This window comes from Leptinotarsa decemlineata, unplaced genomic scaffold (assembly GCF_025532065.1).
Source record: "Leptinotarsa decemlineata unplaced genomic scaffold, Ldec_3_MD MMD2_tig00000008_RagTag_RagTag, whole genome shotgun sequence".
Classification (NCBI taxonomy): domain Eukaryota; kingdom Metazoa; phylum Arthropoda; class Insecta; order Coleoptera; family Chrysomelidae; genus Leptinotarsa; species Leptinotarsa decemlineata.
This window is the reverse complement of record NW_027412537.1, coordinates 9,184,068-9,203,712: the sequence shown is the minus strand read 5'-3', so window position 1 is coordinate 9,203,712 and position 19,645 is coordinate 9,184,068. Positions and strand designations below refer to the sequence as shown.

The following is a 19,645-nucleotide window of genomic DNA, read 5'->3' as shown; positions in this document are numbered from 1 at the left end:
TACATCTGACGATGCCTTAGATACAACCGTGCAGGGCTTTTTCGCCTCTGGTTTTGGTGAATCATCACTTGACTGCAAACGTTTGCTAACCTGCTCATTGGGGGTTTGTTCCTCCACCTGATACAGATTCTGCGTACGCCGCTCAAGAATTTGGTGCAAGGTGGTTTTATAAGATACCCCGCTCTTGAGAAGACGACTCAGTCGTTTCCTGGCTGCACCACCAAACCTTTTTTTAGGTTCAGTTATTGGATCAGGAGTTGGAGAGTTGAGAAGCTCTCGCTCTTGATCTAAATTCACAGGGAGGTCAGTTGGAGTCGTAAGCTCGACATCCATCTCCTCTGTAGACTCAGCCTCAAAAGATTTTTTAAGTTTACTCTTTTCATAAAAGTCCCACGAGTAGCTAGGGAAAGACGGTCAATCACGGCAGAGCCCCGCATTTTCGTGACAAGGCGATACTACGACGAGAGGACGCCCTTTATCTCAAAGGTTCCGTAGAGACAGATGATAGGCTCAGTGTCATTCATCCTCTCGGCACGGATACACACACCTTAGGATTAAGCCATCGTTGGAATGCCTTTCAGTTAGGGAATAACAAAACCACAAGTGATTCTGTCATTCCCGTATTTAGCGGGGCTACGTGGAAGCAGGCATCCGATGGCCGGTTTGCTCAACCCCCACATCCCAAGCCAATGCACTCGCCAAAAACAGCGTGCACAGTGGTTCAGGCAGTGAAAGATGAACAAGGACACCCAACCCGCCGTCCTCTTGAAATGCATCAACATTGAAACAACCATGTACGCAGGTGGTTATTCTCAACTAAACGAAGAATAATACTAATTGCTTTTCTACGAGTATTACTGCAGAAGTGTTTTCCTTGAAGAACATTGCACAATAGATGCCAGATTTACCTGCAGGTAGTCACCATGCCCGTATCTAAACAAAATTCTGCAAGAGACAGATTAAGGCAAAAACGTCAGTTATTTCTGAGAAATTAGTGCCTAATATTTTGGAATTATAGTACATGTTCCTCCTCAAGGATAAGCATGAATAAGTAAAGACCCCAAATACGCCATCTATGGATTCACATTTGGAACACTTGTTTATTTCTGTTATTAACGGATCGAGTCTTCTGTCGATCCCAAAAATGGCGTTTTCAAACGGAGAGATCGTCTTTCCCTACTCCGACTTGTTTTTTAGGACACTTGTGTGTCCTAAAAAACCACTGGCGAGACCTTTGGCGGGTCGATACAGCATTCTCTGGTGTTGAATCGCAAATGCTTAGTTTTTGGTCTCTATTTTCAATTGGACGTGCATTTTGGTATGAACTCTCAACCAGGGCCGGATTTGAAAGTATGTAGGTCCTGGGACAACGAAGTAGTGGAGGACTCTAATTTTTTTGCTTTCTGTTTCATGTTTGTTTAATAAACGTACTTTCACAAAATTGCTGGGAAGTAGAGTTCCTAGAAGACGGAAGGGGCTTTCAATGAAATTTAATTTTCAGATTGCATAACAGAATGTTTATCAGTATTATACACGCATCTATGAGATTTTTCAACGTTAATTCTTCTGGAAGAATACTAAACCGATTCTCCAAAGATTTGGGAGCTGTGGACGAGCTTTTGCCAAATGCTTTCATCGATACAGTACAAGTGAGTTTCACCTTCTATTCTAGGTTGTTACAAAAGTTAGTCCGTATTTATTACTCTACTGTAAACTGTAATACCCCAGTGAATACTAATTCAATTTAATCGAAATAAGCGCCATTTGAATCAGGGCACTTTTGCAAACGTAACACGAGTCGATTAATTCCGTCAGCATGAAAATTGTGTGCTCGGGATTCGATAAAGTAGACGAAAGCCATTATTTGCCTGGTCCTGGTTGGCGAAAGTTTTACCGGTGAGAAAGTTATCGAAGTTCTTAAAAGATGGTAGTCGGTTGGTGAAAGGTCTGGGGAGTATGGTGGATGGAACGTGTGGACGATTGTTGTTGTGGAGCAGGATTGGACCTCTTCTGTTGACCAGTGCCGGCTGCTGCTGACGCAATTTTCGGTACATGGTTTGGCCCGGTTGTAGAAAGTTATGGTGAATGACACCAGCCGTTGACCACCATGCAGTAGCCATGGTCTTTTTTTGATGGCTCATGGGTGTCCAACCATTGTCCTGAAAGTCTCCTACTGTAGAGGATAAACTTTTCATCACACGTGAAGATCCGATCCAAAAAAGGATCGTTTTGGTTGCGCAAAAGCAAAGAAGAACAGACTTCGAAACGTAGCAATTTTTGTCAATCGTTCAAATCGTGGGACACCCAATTTTGGAACTTTTCGACCTTTCAAATACGTTTTGAACCATCAAAAACCGCGTGGGAGTTGACGCACAGTTCTTCCGCCACTCCAAGCAACTTTTATTATGGGTCAGTCTCCACCAGGGTCCTCAAATCCTTGTCCTGGAGGTCGACCACTTCGTGGCTTATCTTCGAGGGTGAAATCTCCAAAACCATATTTCGCAAACCAGCGTTAAACAGTGCATTCATTAACACCATCATTGCCAAATGTCTGGTTAATTTTTCGGGCTATTTTGGCAGCACTGGTTGAATTCGTAGAGAAAAATTGGCCGAAAATCGACGACATTATATAGTAATAAGCTAAAAACAGCAAAAAAATGAAATTTGAAAAAAAAAAATAGCATCAATGTACAAAATTCACATTAAAACGGACAAAACTTTTGAAACAACATTATATAATTAGCATTATCAAATACGTAAACAATCAGCTTCAGAATTTCATAAAATATGGAATGAATATAATATTTTTTACTCTCCCTACAGGGTTTTCACATTTTCACCGAACGAATTTTCGTTGGAGAGATCAAACTTTGAGATCAAGTGAAAATCATTTCATTTTCAGCTTATGTTGAACTTAGTGGGAGCGATAATTGTTGTTTCCTTCGTAGAACCTTACCTACTCGTACCAACCTGTGGAATGGTTCTTATTTTCTACCTTTTGCGAAGGCTTTACCTCAGTACCAGTCGAAATGTTAAACGTTTGGAAGGAATCAGTAAGTAGAATAAAATATAGAATATGGACAACAATAAATCTTTTAATTTTAAGCAAGAAGTCCGGTTTTTGCTCACCTAAATGCGACTCTCCAAGGTATAACCACAATCCGTACCAATGGTGCCGAAAAAGTATTGGTAGACGAATTTGATAAGCTGCAGGACATCCATAGTAGCGCTTGGTTCATGTTCTTGTATACATCCAGAGCTTTCGGTCTTTGGTTGGATCTGGTGTGTACTCTGTTTATTGGAATTGTTACGTTCAGCTTCGTCATCTTAGCGGATGGTTAGTATAAAAGTATTTCAAATAGATTACACTAAAAAAATATGACCTAAAGTGAATCGTCAACAATTTACAGATTATCGAGATTGTTTTTCAGGGTGTTCATCGTTGAGTTTTCTTCGAAGGTCGACTTTTCGCCATCATCTCATATAGCTTGTTTGAAAAGTGGTTGACAATATTTCTTGGTGAATCTTTCGAATCCGGACTTCCATTGTCCATACATGGTGTTAATAGGTCCAAATTTTGTGGAAGAATAAATGAAATGTTTAAACTGTTGCAAGATAAACTACCTACTCGTAATACTTAGTTTTGACAACGCTATGTTCTAGACATATATTAGGTACATTTAAACTAGTACTAAATAGAGTGTCAAGTTAAAATTTAAGGATAATGCTTTGAATTTCATTAGTTCGGACTACCATTGTCTAATAATTTGAACTCCCTGGAAAAACAAATAAAATAGAAAATAAAATGAAATGATGAATAGCTGAAAATAACATCAAAATGTAAAATTGAACAATTAAAACTGAAATCATTTTATGTCATAATAGACAATGTAAGTCCGAACTAATGAAATTCACCATGAAACATTGTCAACCACCTTCAAACAAACGATAATAACTCACAATCTCACAAATTCAGAGATTGAATTAAAATACTTCCAACTCGAAATTTTACTAAATTTTGATTTTGAACTCGGAAATTAGTGTTTTTTTTTTCAAAAGCATCCATGTCTCTTCTACGCTTTAGCAGCTATATGAACCCTTTTCGCAGCTATAAGAACCACTTTCGCATCTATATGAACCCTTTTCGCGGCTATATGAACCCCTTTTTCGCAGCTATATGAACCCTTTTTGCATCTATATGAATCCTTTTCACAGCTATATGAACCCCTTTTAGCAGCTATATGAACCTTTTTCGCAGCTATATGAACCCCTTTTCCGCAGCTATTTGAACCCTTTTCGCATTGATATGAATCCTTTTCACAGCTATATGAACCCCTTTTAGCAGCTATATGAACCCTTTTCGCATCTATATGAATCCTTTTCGCAGCTATATGAACCGCTTTTAGCAGCTATATAAACCGCTTTTAGCAGCTATATGAACCTTTTTCGCAGCTATATGAACCCCTTTCGCAGCTATATGAACCCTTTTTGCAGCTATATGAACACCTTTTCCGCACCTATTTGAACCCTTTTCGAAGCTATATAAACCCCTTTCGCAGCTATATGAACCCTTTTTGCATCTATATGAATCCTTTTCACAGCTATATGAACATTTTCGCAGCTATATGATCCCCTTTTCCGCAGCTATATGAACCCTTTTTGCATCTGTATGAATCCTTTTCACAGCTATATGAACCCTTTTCGCAGTTATATGAACCCTTTTCGCTGTTATATGAACCCCTTTTTGCAGCTATATGAATCTTTTTCGCAGCTATATGAATCCTTTTCACAGCTATATGAATCCTTCTCACAGCTATATGAACCCTAACGTTTTCTTAGATTATTCTGGTAGCAGCGTAGGTGTGGCAATAACTCAATGCATAGGTCTGAGCGGTCTCGTGCAGTGGGGCATGAGGCAGTCTGCTGAACTCGAAAACCAAATGACCTCAGTTGAAAGAGTATTGGAATTCACGAAAATAGAACACGAATCCGATCTGGAATCAGTAAGAACCAAAAAATATATAATAAACATTCAGTAATGAAATGTATAACTAGCGTAGACCGGCGTATAATAAATCCAAAACTAGCCCCGTTCCCTAACACCAGAACTATAACACTCTTCTGAAATGAGCTACTTCATCTCCTGAAGACGCCAACTTAGTGAAACGCGCGTCGAGAAAAGTGTTGCAGTTCTTATGTTTGGGAACGATGCTGGTTGTGGAATCAGTAATCGTTCACAATTGTTCTAGCGTCCTGACAAGAAACCTCCAATCTCGTGGCCGAAGCAAGGGAAAATCGAATTCATTGATACCACGATGAGGTATGCTCCGTTTGAACCACCAGTTTTGAAACATTTACATTTCGTTATAAATCCCAGAGAAAAAGTGAGTATTATGTTACACTGCACCAGCACTCGTAGTTGTTTTTACAGATTCTATAGAAAAACTAAAATTTACAACAATATGAATTAATTGTATCAAGTTGTAACTTGTTTCTTATAACGGCAAAATAGTATCGGAATTGCAAAGAAGTGTATCATGTTCGTGTCGCTAAAACTCATTATACTATAACAATTTTCAATTGAAGGTGATTCATTAGCAACGTCGCACTTGAAGTGACCAACGGATAGTCTTCTTACTAACTCTGCAGAGGCGTACCAATATAATATTTTCATTCATTTAAACACATAAGGTATTTACAAAAAAATTGTTATAGTAGGTGGCGCTACCTGAAGTCAATGGTGAAACTAATTACACTTTCTTATTATGCCTAATACAGTACTTCAAAAAAACAGAAAAGATTACAAAATAGTTATTATGTTCCTTTTATATAGAAAGAGAACTGCAAAGAGAACAAAGCAAAGAAATAATTACCTATGTTATGCTTATGCTATGTTATGCTTAAGTTTCAGAATCCATTGACTCGTCCGAAGAGGAATCCCCAATCACACTTGAATCCTTTATTATTTGGTCGAAAACAGTGTCTACCATCCCGTCCAATCTCCACATTTTCTTTTCTTCCTTGATCACATGGGCTACAGCATTTGCCCAATCTTCTTTCCGTATCCGTTCCATTGCGAGTTCTAATAAAAGTTGGACATCAGAAATTTTATATGTCACGTTTTCACGAGCTACGTTCAACTCGCAATGGTAAGGAGGAAGTCTCAAAATGGTGATGCCTTCTGCACGATTTATTGTATCCACCACATGCTGGCGATATCTGCCACGATGCTGTTTAATGACATTCATAAGCTCGGCCTTAACCATGATCTCGGAAAATTGAATTCCTTTTTGTCCTAACCAACCCTGCATTTCTGCTTTTCTGGTGGTCATAGTTGGCAGCTGTTCTACTAATCGGCTATGATAAGAAGCGTTATCTATTACTATTACCGAATTTGGCTCGACTCGTGATAGAAGGGATTCAAACCATCCTTCAAAGCGTTCGGTGTCCATGTCTTCATGATAATCCCCCGTTTTTTTGGATAACAATCCAATAACAATCTAAGATCTTGCCAGATCTTAGATACTGTTTGACCAGCATTCACCCACGTTTCGTCCAGATAATAAATCTTTTTGTGAGCAGAACGCATTTCTCTAATAAAGCAAAGATATATCCGTCACCATGAGATTATATATTCTCTTTCTATTAAGACAGATTTACGGGATCGTTTGGCATATATAAATTTTAAATCTTTTTTTATTATTTTCCTTAACTTCTCTTTGCTCATTTTTGGAATGAGATCATTATCCATTACTTTTGTCCTGATGGATTCGAGAGTTGGCGCTTTATTCTCAAAAAAGAAAGAATAAATGGTATACCATAACAAAATTTTTCTGGTACTCGTCCAATTCAATTTTTTTCTACTACGACAATGTACTTTTGGAGCTTGCACAATCCCAGTCACCTTTTTTTCACGTACAATGCGTTCAATTGTCGACAGGGATGTTCCCGTTAAAAATGAACACTGGGCTACACCTTCCACTGTACGGAGTGTATTTTTTAAATTTTCGTACACTCTACAGACAATCTGTTTTTCTTCTAACGACATAAACTTCCGCTTTCTTTGTACACTACTTGGACCTGCTACGGCATCCATCTAAATACTATAAAAATAATAAAATTCAATGATATTATTCAGCTATTTGTCAGTTGTTTACTTACCTCAAAAATTATTTTGAAGTTCTGATTAATTCGGCCGTTACTTGATGAAGGTTCATGGTAATTTCAAAAACTACACCTCAACGATTTGAACTCCACAAACTTTATTTGAAAAATATATCACAACATGTTTCGCAAAGACATTAGCGTTAGTACAAATCACTTGAAAAAGCTAATGTCTTAGCGTTTTTGTAATATATTTTTCAAATAAAGTTTGTGGAGATCAAATCGTTGAGGTGTAGTTTTTGAAAAAATATTTTAAAGTTGATGTATTTTGAAAACCACTTAATTGTGAGATTTTCATTAGAACATATTAACAAATCTGCAACACGTGTTTCGCTGCACAGTAGCTTTTTCAATCGTGTTCACTAACAAACTGAATTCTACAGACATTGTGATTTATATATACTTTTTGAAATATTACTATCTACCTAGAAACTAATAATAATCTAGGAAGTAATTAATGACAGTTATACCTGAGTTTAACGAACATTTATACCTGAGTTTATTGACTAGGTCAACTAATTATCTCACAATAATATGTGAATGTGATGAAAATCTATGATAATGTATTTTGAAAAACAAATATCGGCCAACTCTATTTTATATTTTAATGTTAATAAATATAACAGTCTATTTAATAAATATAATAAAATATACTGAATAAATACAAAACAAAGTCACCTTCACAAGAAACAGAACACACTACGCCTATGCAGATAAGGACGCTTGATAATGAAGAAACCGAATGACTAGTTATGACATTTTAAGGACGCAAATATAATAGACCTGCGAAGTGTTGATCAGTTTACCGATGTTTCAAAGTATTTAACGAACTGGTTCACCTATTCACTAGTACATCCTATCGATATGCAGAAGCTATCTTGTTACGGGGGGGCAAATTTTATGGAATCATCTTACTTTTCAATTATTTACAATGGCGATGCATAGACAATAAAAATGACCTCGGAAAGAATTTAGTTCTAAGATTTAACATCGTTGCCGTTAGCTCTCAGTTCAATTTGTATATGAGTTACCTTCAATTGAAAATTGTTATACTATAGTCCCGATTTTTTTTAAAGAATGAAACAGAAGCACTACAGGAAAATTCTTAAGACGCTCTAAGAGCGGTGCCTGTGCGAAAGTAGCGATTCACATTGGATTTGAATCGCTGGAGATTACATTCATTTGGAAAACGTTCTCAGGAAGTTTATTCCACATAAACGCAGTTCCCCATATGAAAGAGTTCTTAAACAGTGAAGTTCGAGGTGTACTGAGTTGAACCTCAAAACGATAAGCAGCCACAGTCCGTCGCGTATTTCTGATATGTACCGCCCTTGGTGGAATCAAATTTACCTGAACAAATCCCGTTAAAGTACCTATAAAGACAAATCTCGAACCTTTCTTCGATGTTCCAGACTATGAAGGATGCAAGTGATGTCCACGTCTCCAGTCAGGTGGATGGCTCTTTTCTGGATGGAATCCAGCAGCTTCAGGGTATGCTTAGAGGCGGAGCTCCATACATATGAACAATATTCCAAAGAAGCTTTATAAAGCATCAAAAGTTGCTGAGGCATGTGAAGTTTTCTGGTTCGGAACAGTGTTCCAAGCTTTTGAGAAGCAGCCTTTGCAATTCCAGCGACATGATTGTGCCAAGATATGTTGGTGTCCATTTTAACCCCCAAAAAACTTATCGAAGCAGAAAGCGGAATTGTCTATCATGTCATTATTATATCCGGTTCAGAGACATTTATCTTTTTGGAGAAAACTGGGTTTTCGAGGAATTGAATCAAACCTAGTTTCCTTCTATCTCCCCATCAATAAAAAAGTTTCTGTTTTTACCTGAACTGCATGCTCTTATAGATGTGAAGACTGGGAGTTCAGTCCAGAACATTCGGTAGTATTCGAAAGCATTCCAGAACATCCCGAAACACTCTCGAATGTTGTAGAAAGTTTTGGAACATTGTGGACCATTCGTAACCTTTTTTGTATGGGCCAGGCTACCCATTAGTAGGGGTATATAAAGCAAGATCTGTCCTAGGTTCGAAACGTGCTGTACTGGTATAGCAAATAATGTGGAACAATAACAAATTGAGAAATAAACAATATTCTAATTAGAACACCTAATACGTGCCAGGACAGCTCTTTTCGATGTATGCCGATCTTATGTTATTAAAACATTATGTAACATTGAGATAGGGAAGGATTACGACGAGGATCATGTAATTGAAACAAGGTAGATCAATTTGAGTTATTCTGAATAGAGGAAGTTTTTCTACGAAGTCGTTTCATTCCGTTCCTTATAAATGAACCTGAAGTGAGTTTATTACATGGCGATCCTGCCAGGATGATTCCAGGATTACCACGTATGTTATTAACGGGTAGATACTGAGAAATAGAGACGAGTTGCATTTGACATCTTCCAACATGGGATCCACAGAGAGTAAAGAAGAAGTAATCATAAGCCAAGCCGGGAACAGTGGTGGAGTTTCAGCTAGCAATGGGTTCTCCGTTTCCGAAGTACTAGGCATAGTAGCTTTCGCCTGTTTCATTTTGGCACTCGGCGCATTTCTAATAAAGAGGTGCCAGAAATCATTAGAAAAGAAGATAAGAAGAGAGATAACGAGGAGTCAGGAGTTGGTATAGGCGTAAGGAGTGAGAAGAAAACGAATTTCATGGGTGGTTCACGCATTCCAAAGTGAAAACCAACAACAAGTAGAGTGGAAATTGGATGACACAGGGAAAGACATTTTAAGGTCGTATTTATTTAGTATAAGTTTGTGTATCAATATATCGATTTATTTTCGTCTTTAGCGTAGCAAATGAGCATCATAGACTTATTTAGATACTCGTTTGAAGAACTCAAAGTTTTTAATAGGAATTTAAATAAAGATAGCAAAGAGAGGCGAGTCGATCTAAAAGCTATAAATCGCAAGTTTGAAGAATTAAATAGGATTGAATCAGAGTTAAATGAAGTGAAAAATAAATTCAATGCGGGCCCTAAAGATGCAGATATAATTCAAAAAGTTAAGTTATATGTTGAATCTTCAAACAAATTATTAGTCGATATTCGAAATACCTTAGAGACTAGATTAGCTAATATTACAGAAATTACTAGAAGTTTTACAATAATGGGTGAAAAATTTGATCTCAGAATAGCGTCAAGCTTATTGCCTATAACCGACAATTCGGAGGAATCTGTAAAACAGTTAATAGATGCCATTGAATTATACGATAGTCTTTTAGACGATAATGGAAAAATAACACTAACAAACTATGTCCTTAAAACTAGATTGTCACAAAGTGCAAAGATGAGATTAGAGTCGTCATATCCGTCTAATACTGATTTAATTAAAGACATCAAAACACACTTGTTGACAAAGCATTCTGCCGCAAGTTTATCAGTTGAATTACATAACGCAAAACAAAAACATAAATCAGTGAATGAATTTGGTAAATCAATCGAGGAATTACTGGTCGATTTGACAATAGCGCAAGCCGATGGAAATGTCGAGGCAATGAAAATTCTTAAAGTTGCGAACGAAAAACTGGCAATTCATGCTTTCGCGAACGGACTGCGAAGTCACGATCTGGGAACTGTCATAAAAGCTAGGAACTATAGCGCTTTGAAAGATGCTATAACGGGAGCTGTAGATGAGGAATGTACGGGAGGTGCAACCTCTTCTTCGCAGGTGTTTCACATGCGAGGGAACTCAAAACTTAATAATTTCAACCGTACGAGTCGAGGATTTCAGCAGAATTATAGGGGAAGACCAAATTTCAGTACCGGACAATTCAATAACTCACAATCGAATAAGATCAGAGGAAGTAGTTTGCATAGTAAAAATAATTTTAGGGGTCGAAACCAGGGACATTTTCGCGGAAATTTTAGAGGGCGTTGGAATAATCACAACAACCAAACTTTCAGTCCATCTCGAAGAGGGTTTTTTATGGAAAACGCTCAGGATGCTGAATTAAACAACCCTTCCCCGCAAGCTAATCAGTTTTTTCGGTCGAGTCAGTGAGAATGTAGGTGATTATAAGGTTTTAAGTATGAATGGTCTTAATTATGTATGTATGAAAAACGGAAAAAGTGAGTTGAAATTTTTATTGGATACGGGTGCTTCGGTAAGCGTAATTTTTACATCATGTATAAATAAAAATCAGTTTGTTGATACGACAAATAGAATCAAAATAAACGGCATAGCGGGTTTTGTCTTCACGCAAGGCTCGGCTAATATTACATTAGAACTATCTGACGTTAAGATAGGTCACGAATTTCATGTGGTGAATGACTTTGGTAGTGATATGAATGGTGTTATTAGGTCAGATTTCTTTGTCAAGCACTCTGCAATATTAAACTACGAATTATGCACATTCTCTATATATATAAACAATCGGAAACTGTCGATTCCACTGCAATCCAAGTATGAAAATTATATAACGATTCCACCAAGGTGCGAAATTATTAAATATTTGCAAGTACATAACTCAGATGATTGTATTATCATACCAGAAGAAATTTCAGAAGGTGTTTATACGGCGGGAATTATCGCAAAGCCTCACAACCACATTATACCTGTTAAAATTCTGAATATTACGGATAAAGAGGTACACTTGAAAAATTTTAGGCCCAAACTGAAAATATTTCAGAATTTGATGTTCATACTTTTGGAAACACACACTTTTCAGTTGAGCGTATAGATAAGTTACTCAACTCCATAAATACCAAAGGTCTTAATAAGCAGGAAAAAATAGCTATTGATAAAATCTGTGCAAAATATGCGGACGTATTTCGCTTTGAAAATGACCCACTGACGGTGACAAATGTCTGTAAACAGACCATACATTTAAAAAAGGATGCCATTCCGGTATACGTAAAACCATACCGGTTACCGCATTCGCAGAAAGCGGAAATAAATAAACAAATTGACAACATGCTGTCAGAAGGAATTATAGAGGAAACAAGGTCCGAATGGTCGGCACCATTGTTAATAGTACCGAAAAAAGAGGATAGTAAGGGTAATAAACAATGGAGGATAGTTATCGATTACCGTCTGTTGAATAAACGCATTGAGGATGACAAATTTCCATTACCTTGCATAGATGAAATTTTAGACTCACTCTCCGGAGCGATGTACTTCTCACATCTTGACTTATCTCAGGGCTATTATCAGGTTGAATTGGATGCAACATCTAGAGCTTACACAAGTTTCACAACCGATAAAGGTCAGTATCAAATGACGAGATTACCGATGGGGTTGAAACTGAGTCCAAGTGCTTTCTCTCGAGCGATGACCATAGCAATGTCAGGGTTAAATTATGAGAGATGTTTCATTTATTTGGACGATTTGATAGTTTTCGGGAATAATTTGGAAGTTCATAATCGGAATTTGGTAAAAACTTTGCAGCGATTGAGACAGGTCAATTTAAAACTAAATCCTTACAAATGCGAATTCTTGAAAAAACAGATATTGTATCTGGGTCACGTGATTTCATCTGAAGGAATATCTCCAGATTTTGAAAAAATACGTGTTATACAGCAATTTCCGGTTCCAAAAGACTCGAATGAAACTAAACGGTTTGTAGCATTTGCGAACTATTATAGGAAGTTCATTCAGAATTTCGCGGATATCGCAGCACCGCTTAACAGATTGTCAAAAAAGGGTGTAGTATTCGCTTGGAGCGAAGAATGTCAAAAAGCATTCGAAACGCTAAAGCAGGCGCTGGTACAACCACCAATTCTCGCATATCCTGATTTTTCGGAATCAAACGTTTTTAAATTACGTACCGATGCCTCAAATTTGGCTATCGGAGCAGTTCTGTCAAATTCAGATGATAAGCCGGTGGCGTTCGCCAGCAGATCGCTGAATAAAGCTGAAGTCAACTATTGTGTGATAGAGAAAGAATTACTTGCTATTTGTTGGAGTGTGAAAAAATTTCGTCCTTATCTTTACGGGAAAAAGTTCATTATCCTTACAGACCATAAACCATTATTATATCTTTTCGGTATGACGAATCCTTCAAGTAGACTAACGAAATTTAGGTTAACACTAGAAGAATATGATTTTACAATAAGTTATGTTAAAGGAAAAGATAATGTAACGGCTGATGCATTAAGTCGTATAAAAATTGACTCCGACGAACTGAAAGAAATGTCAGTTAATTCCTGTCAAGTCATGAATGTCGTGACAAGGGCACAAACGAAGAAATTGGGCAACAATTCACGGGAAAAGTCCAATATCTCTTTCGATAACAGGCCTGATCATCCTGGTGTCGTAGAATTATTGAAACCACCTAAAGAATTTGTTCAGTTGTATCCTTTGTCGAAAGTTGAGTTTCAAAGAAAAAAACGTTCTGAGTGTAAAATAAAAGGGAATATATTATATGATGAAAAGGCAAATACTATTTATATGAATCAGGATGAATCTCGATCAGCGACTGCATTCGGTGCATCGTTGAGAGACCTGAAGGAAATTTGCCAAGAATATGGAATTCCAGAATTAGTTATAGTAAAAGAAGATAGATGCGCATCGTTATTAAAAAACATTTTGGAAATTCCCAATGAAATTCGAAAGGCAGGTATAAAAATAAATATAATAAAAGCTCAGCAACACATAACTAGGAAGGAAACCCAGCAATTAATTTTGAACGATTACCACATGTTACCAACGGGAGGGCATGCTGGAATTAATCGCATGTATAACAATATTAGAAAACTTTACTTTTGGTCTGGTCTCCGAAAGGATATCGAAAATTTTGTAAAACGTTGTGATGACTGTCAGAGATATAAGTACTCAAGACCGCATCGGCAACCAATGAAAATAACCACAACGGCTACCTCAGCGTTTCAGAAAGTTTTTCTTGACTTGGTGGGCCCTTTAGACCAAGACAGGGAAAATAACCGATACATTTTGACGTTGCAATGTGAGTTAACAAAATTCGTAGAAGGGTATCCATTAGAAAATAAAGAGGCAGTAACAGTCGCGAAATCATTCGTAGAAAATTTTATTTTACGATTTGGTATTCCAGAACAAGTTGTGACAGACAGAGGCACTGAATTTCTAGCGTCGACCTTCAAAGAGTCGTACAAACTGCTAAAAATCGAACAGCTGAATTCAACGGCGTATCATCACGAAACCATTGGAGCATTGGAAAACACACATAAAAATCTAGGTGATTATTTACGCATACATGCATCAGAGCATCCGGACACCTGGAGCTCATGGATACCATATTGGTGTTTTGCATATAATAATACAGTGCATACGGAAACTCGGTATAGTCCATACGAATTGGTTTTCGGCAAAATGAGTCGAGTACCATCGAGCATTGCTACACAAGTCGACCCTGTATATAATTTCGATGATTACCCAATTCAGTTAAAATTTAGATTGCAAACAGCTTGGAATGACGCGAGAAATAATTTAATGGTATCAAAATCGTTACGAAAACAAAAACTAGATATTAAAATTAATCCTGTTAATGTTAGGATAGGTGATAAGATATTAGTAAGGAACACATCTTCAAATAAGTATGATCCTATCTTCAAAGGTCCTTATATTATAGTAGAAGATAAAGATCCAAATGTTGTAGTTAGAATAGATAATAAGCTGGTAGAAATACACAAAAATAGGACAAAATTGTTTATTGAATGAAAAAAAAATATTGTTTAAAATTTTTTTTTTTTCGTCATCGGGGGGAGATGTACTGGTATAGCAAATAATGTGGAACAATAACAAATTGAGAAATAAACAATATTCTAATTAGAACACCTAATACGTGCCAGGACAGCTCTTTTCGATGTATGCCGATCTTATGTTATTAAAACATTATGTAACATTGAGATAGGGAAGGATTACGACGAGGATCATGTAATTGAAACAAGGTAGATCAATTTGAGTTATTCTGAATAGAGGAAGTTTTTCTACGAAGTCGTTTCATTCCGTTCCTTATAAATGAACCTGAAGTGAGTTTATTACAGTGCCACTAATCGAAACGGCCAGGCGCTCCATGCGCACGTTGACAAACATGAATATCTAGTGCTGGGACCAGATGAGCCTACGTACTATCGCGGGCAGACTAGGCCAGATGTACTAGACATTGCGCTTCTCAGAAATGTCTCTCTGACTAGCGAAATTTACGTTGTCGGAACTGGATTCTGATCATAACCCAGTAGTCCTGGTATTTGGCGATGATCTTCCTTCCCCTGATTATTGCACGAAATCTAAGACGGATTGGGATGTCTTCACAGCCCAACTCGAAGAGATACGCGCCCCTCCTGAGGTACTCGACTCTCCTAACGAACTCGATGCGGCAGTCGAGCGTTTCGAGCTTTCCGTAAATGATGCGTTTCGAGCGGCCACCTCCAGGGAGGAGTGTCCGCTGAGGAGCTATAATGAGTTTCCCCCTCGTATCAAAGCCTTGATACGAGAGAGAAATCGCCTGAGAAGAGCTGAAGGGATATATCAGGGCCGCAAAGGCTAAGAAAGCACTGGGGGTCGACTCAATAACTAACAAGTTGTTGAAGAGGCTTCCGGACAACTGCGTTGAGTGCTTACTGAATATAATTAATAGTACGTTAGCCCTCAGACACTTCCCCAGTAGGTGGAAGCATGCGCTCGTCATCATGATCCCAAAACAGGGTCAGAACCCGCTGTTCCCACAGAACTACCGCCCGATAAGTTTACTCTCTTCGGCGGCTAAGCTGGCTGAAAGAGTTGTTCTCCAAAGGCTCAACGAAGAAGTTGAGGACCAAAATGTTCTGCCTGATGAACAAATTGGCTTCAGGAGAGACCACTCCACTGAGTTACAGGCTCTAAGGCTGGTCAAAAACACCATCCGCGAGTTAAACACAAACAAAAAAATGCACATTGTCCTATTAGACATCTCGAAGGCCTTCGACCGTGTTGAAGGGTAGGGAGAAGGGTAGAATGATCACTGACGAATATTACTAAGAACTTTTAGATATATCGGATATTGATTTGAAGCCAGAACGACTGCATTTGACGCAGAAAAGTGTTTTTTTCATGAAGACAATGCACCTGTGTAGTCACGATGACATAAATTGGGCTATGAACGGCTAAACTGCTCTCCCATGCAGGATATTCTACAGATTTAGCCCCCTGCGACTATATCCAGTTTTCAAATTTAAAGAAATGGCTGGTTGGTAAGTGATTTGGGCCGAATGAAGAGATCAATACAGAAACAATTGCCTATTTTGGGGGCCTTGCGAAACCTAATTGGAAGGAATGAAAAAAAATGGAAAAACGCAAGACTGAATGTACCGAGCTGAAAGAGATTATGTTCAAAAATGAAACGTTTATTCCTTCTGAAAGTCATTGACTTATGAAACGTCCCTCGTATATAAAAATCCAATTTGATTCATGAATAGGTCGATATTTGAAAAAGAAACATCTCATTAATTGAAAACGTTTTCATTGATTTCACTATCTCATGCGCCCTTTTTACAGATTGGGATTGTTGGTAGAACCGGAGCTGGAAAATCATCATTGATATCGGCGTTGTTCAGACTTGCATATTATGATGGTTTGATTCTCATAGACCACTTAGATATCAGTGTCATCGGATTGCATGATCTCAGAAGAAAGGTTTCCATTATTCCTCAGGTGCAAAATTGGCAGTGGTATAAAAGTGTAAAAAATCTGACAGAGACAGTTTTTACAGGAACCAGTTTTATTTTCCGGTACTCTCCGCTACAACCTAGACCCATTCAATGAATACAGCGATGCAGATATATTTGCAGCATTAATGGATGTTGAAATAAGAAATGCAATGATTTACGGAATTAGTAAGACGATCAAAATAATACTTATCGCTAGCAGAGCAAGAAGCTCATAACATTTTTTGTTTTAGAGTGCTTGGACAATGTCATGACGGAAGGAGGGACGAATCTAAGCGTTGGACAGAGACAAATGGTTTGTCTGGCAAGAGCGATATTAAGAAACAATTTGATTTTGATTATGGACGAAGCTACGGCGAATGTTGATGCACAAACGGATAAATTTATCCAAAAAACGATCAGGAAAAAATTCGCTCATTGCACCGTTCTTACAATTGCTCATAGATTGCATACGGTCATGGATTCTGATAGAGTAAGTTGAGTTCAATACAATTCAATTACTTATTTGCTATACTCTTATATTATCGTATTTTTTTATTCTACGCTCTGATCTATCAAAAACTCAAAGTATGATGCATACCCGTACTTGTAAAATTCTGAGGAATCTATAGAAAATTTTTCTTTAAAACACTTTTATTTATCGGTTACAAAAAATTATTGTTTGAAAGTACATTTTCACATTTTTTCGGCCCCTATACGCCAAATATCGGCCACGTGTTTTCCAGTTTGTTTCTGACCAGGGGCCTGTTGAACTGGGATATCCGACCTCTACAACTTGTTGTTGACCTATTTTAGGGTGTTTGGCAAAATAAATCACTCTCAGTTCAAAAAACTGACAATATTTTAGGAGGTACATGAATTAATTTTTTCCTTTGGTTTGAAAATATAATTCATTTACATAAATCGCACCTATATTTCTTTGAAGGGACGACTTCGTATGCACAGTCTTGGAATTCTGTGCATTTTAGGTGATACCAGCCGATACAATAATCACAGCTAATAGTTTATTTTCTGGTTCATCATCTTTATCACTGATGAGATCCTCTTAACATAAGGTACATTTCAATCTTCCATTTTCAATTGTTGTCTCAGTATTCTCCATATTCTCTTGTAGGTAATCGCCTACTTTTTCTCCTAGATTTCTTTTTTCTCACTGTTTCTCTGCACCTTTTTCATTCTCATGTTCTCAATTCTTTCTTTTTTTTATTGTGGTGCTTTTTTCAAATGATAACTTCGCCAAGCCTGAGAAAAAATTGCACTAGGTAGTCTAGCTTTTGCCGTTTTGGTTTCCGTTTTTTTCATGTTATAAGGAAAACACAAATGAGCCTTAAAAAAATCTACGTTTTCTTCTACTACTACTCCTTTTTGATCTCTCATTTTATCTATATCTCCTTTCTCATCAACTGTTTTTACTATTTCCGTATAGTGGTCTTCAGATTCATTTCTGTTAGTTTCTGAACTCTTCTGCTGTTCTTTGTCATTCGTAAAATTAATGATGACTTCTTGTTGAGCACTTCGAACCAGAACCCCAATTTCCATGTTTAAAGATTCTGGATTCGACAATTCTTCCTGAGTTTTGGTTGATTTTCGGGTTTTACCGTGGTCTTCTTTGGTTATAATCTCCAAAAGTTTCGACTGCGACAATCACCTTCAGTGGCGTGGTAGAAGTACTCTTGACGTGCCTACTGATTTTCAGTTGACACATTTGCCGTAAAATACCCTGTTTTATGGAAGAACGAAAAACGGTATTATTTTTCTTTTCTATTTTTGACAACCCGATTACATTCTATTGAATTATCCTGCGTACATATAAAAAAGTGTCTGAAAACTGGCAATTATTACTTTCTAAGAAACAATGTAACAAAATGTGAATGTTATATTTGTGGTGGTAGTGACAGGAAGATACATCATTATTTTTAGTGTTTTCGGCTACCTTGACCGACAAAAAGATTTATATATGATTTCTGTCTAGTTTTCCGGCAACTCAATAAAAATAATATTTCTATTTTCAACAGAAGGTGAACATGAATAGTTTCGACTTATGAACAAAAATATTTATTGAATTTTCATCAAACAATACTAAAAATGATTTCTTTTCATATAAATTCTGTCCGACTTTGATATCTTGTCCCGTTGTACACACCTATTATGTTCAGGTGACCTCTTAAGTAAAAGTGACCAGCGAGTAGTCCATTTTGACTTTTTGCAAAGTTCGTGTGTTCTTTAATTGTTGATGTATCTCTTGTCTCACACTGAACCATCTTCATCAAAATGTCATACTTTTTAAGGTCTTAGTTATGGATGCTGGCTCAGTAGTTGAATTCGACCATCCACATGTACTTCTTCAAAACAGAGATGGAATGTTATTTGACTTGGTGAAAAAAACTGGTCCTGGGGTGTCCGACACGCTTAAAAAAGTAGCTCAAGAGGTATGTTCAGAAAAGCAATTCATAAAATATTCATATACATGTAGATTTTGATCTTCCAGTATGTTAACTGATGAATTAAGATTATTTCCTGTAACAATAACTTATATACCTATCGATTTTTCCCAGAATTATGAAGCCAGAAAATCTAATGCAGCCCAGTCACAAAAACCGAAGGCTGTCCAACCAGGGGGTTCTGTACAATCACAAAGAGACAATGCTACTCAACCACTAAGAGATAGTGATGAAGAAGAAGAGTCACCGAGAAATGGTTGATAGTTGGATGACCCATTTTATATGACTGCTGCCTTTCATGTGGATATCAATAAATGTTTCTTATTTTAGAAAAATCTTGAGTAGTGGTTTTGTTTTCATTGAAAACTACTAAACTAGTATTTGGTTTCGTGATTTAGCGCCA

The 19,645-nt window shown here is 37.3% G+C and overlaps 1 protein-coding gene across 3 annotated transcripts in view; it reads left to right on the top strand.

Annotated features, from left to right (window-relative positions):
• The window catches only part of LOC111505667 (probable multidrug resistance-associated protein lethal(2)03659), a 34,899-nt gene extending 15,316 nt beyond the window's left edge, over positions 1-19,583 (top strand). For all 3 annotated transcript variants that reach the window (XM_074171004.1, XM_074171003.1, XM_074171002.1), the window contains 10 exons: positions 1,502-1,649; positions 2,903-3,053; positions 3,107-3,337; positions 4,840-5,003; positions 5,250-5,384; positions 16,632-16,787; positions 16,846-16,969; positions 17,035-17,273; positions 19,090-19,230; positions 19,357-19,583. In XM_074171004.1, the coding sequence (XP_074027105.1) occupies positions 1,502-1,649; positions 2,903-3,053; positions 3,107-3,337; positions 4,840-5,003; positions 5,250-5,384; positions 16,632-16,787; positions 16,846-16,969; positions 17,035-17,273; positions 19,090-19,230; positions 19,357-19,503 (1,636 nt within the window). In that variant the 3' untranslated portion in view covers positions 19,504-19,583. The remainder of the gene's footprint in view (positions 1-1,501; positions 1,650-2,902; positions 3,054-3,106; positions 3,338-4,839; positions 5,004-5,249; positions 5,385-16,631; positions 16,788-16,845; positions 16,970-17,034; positions 17,274-19,089; positions 19,231-19,356) is intronic.
• Positions 19,584-19,645: the final 62 nt, after the last annotated feature.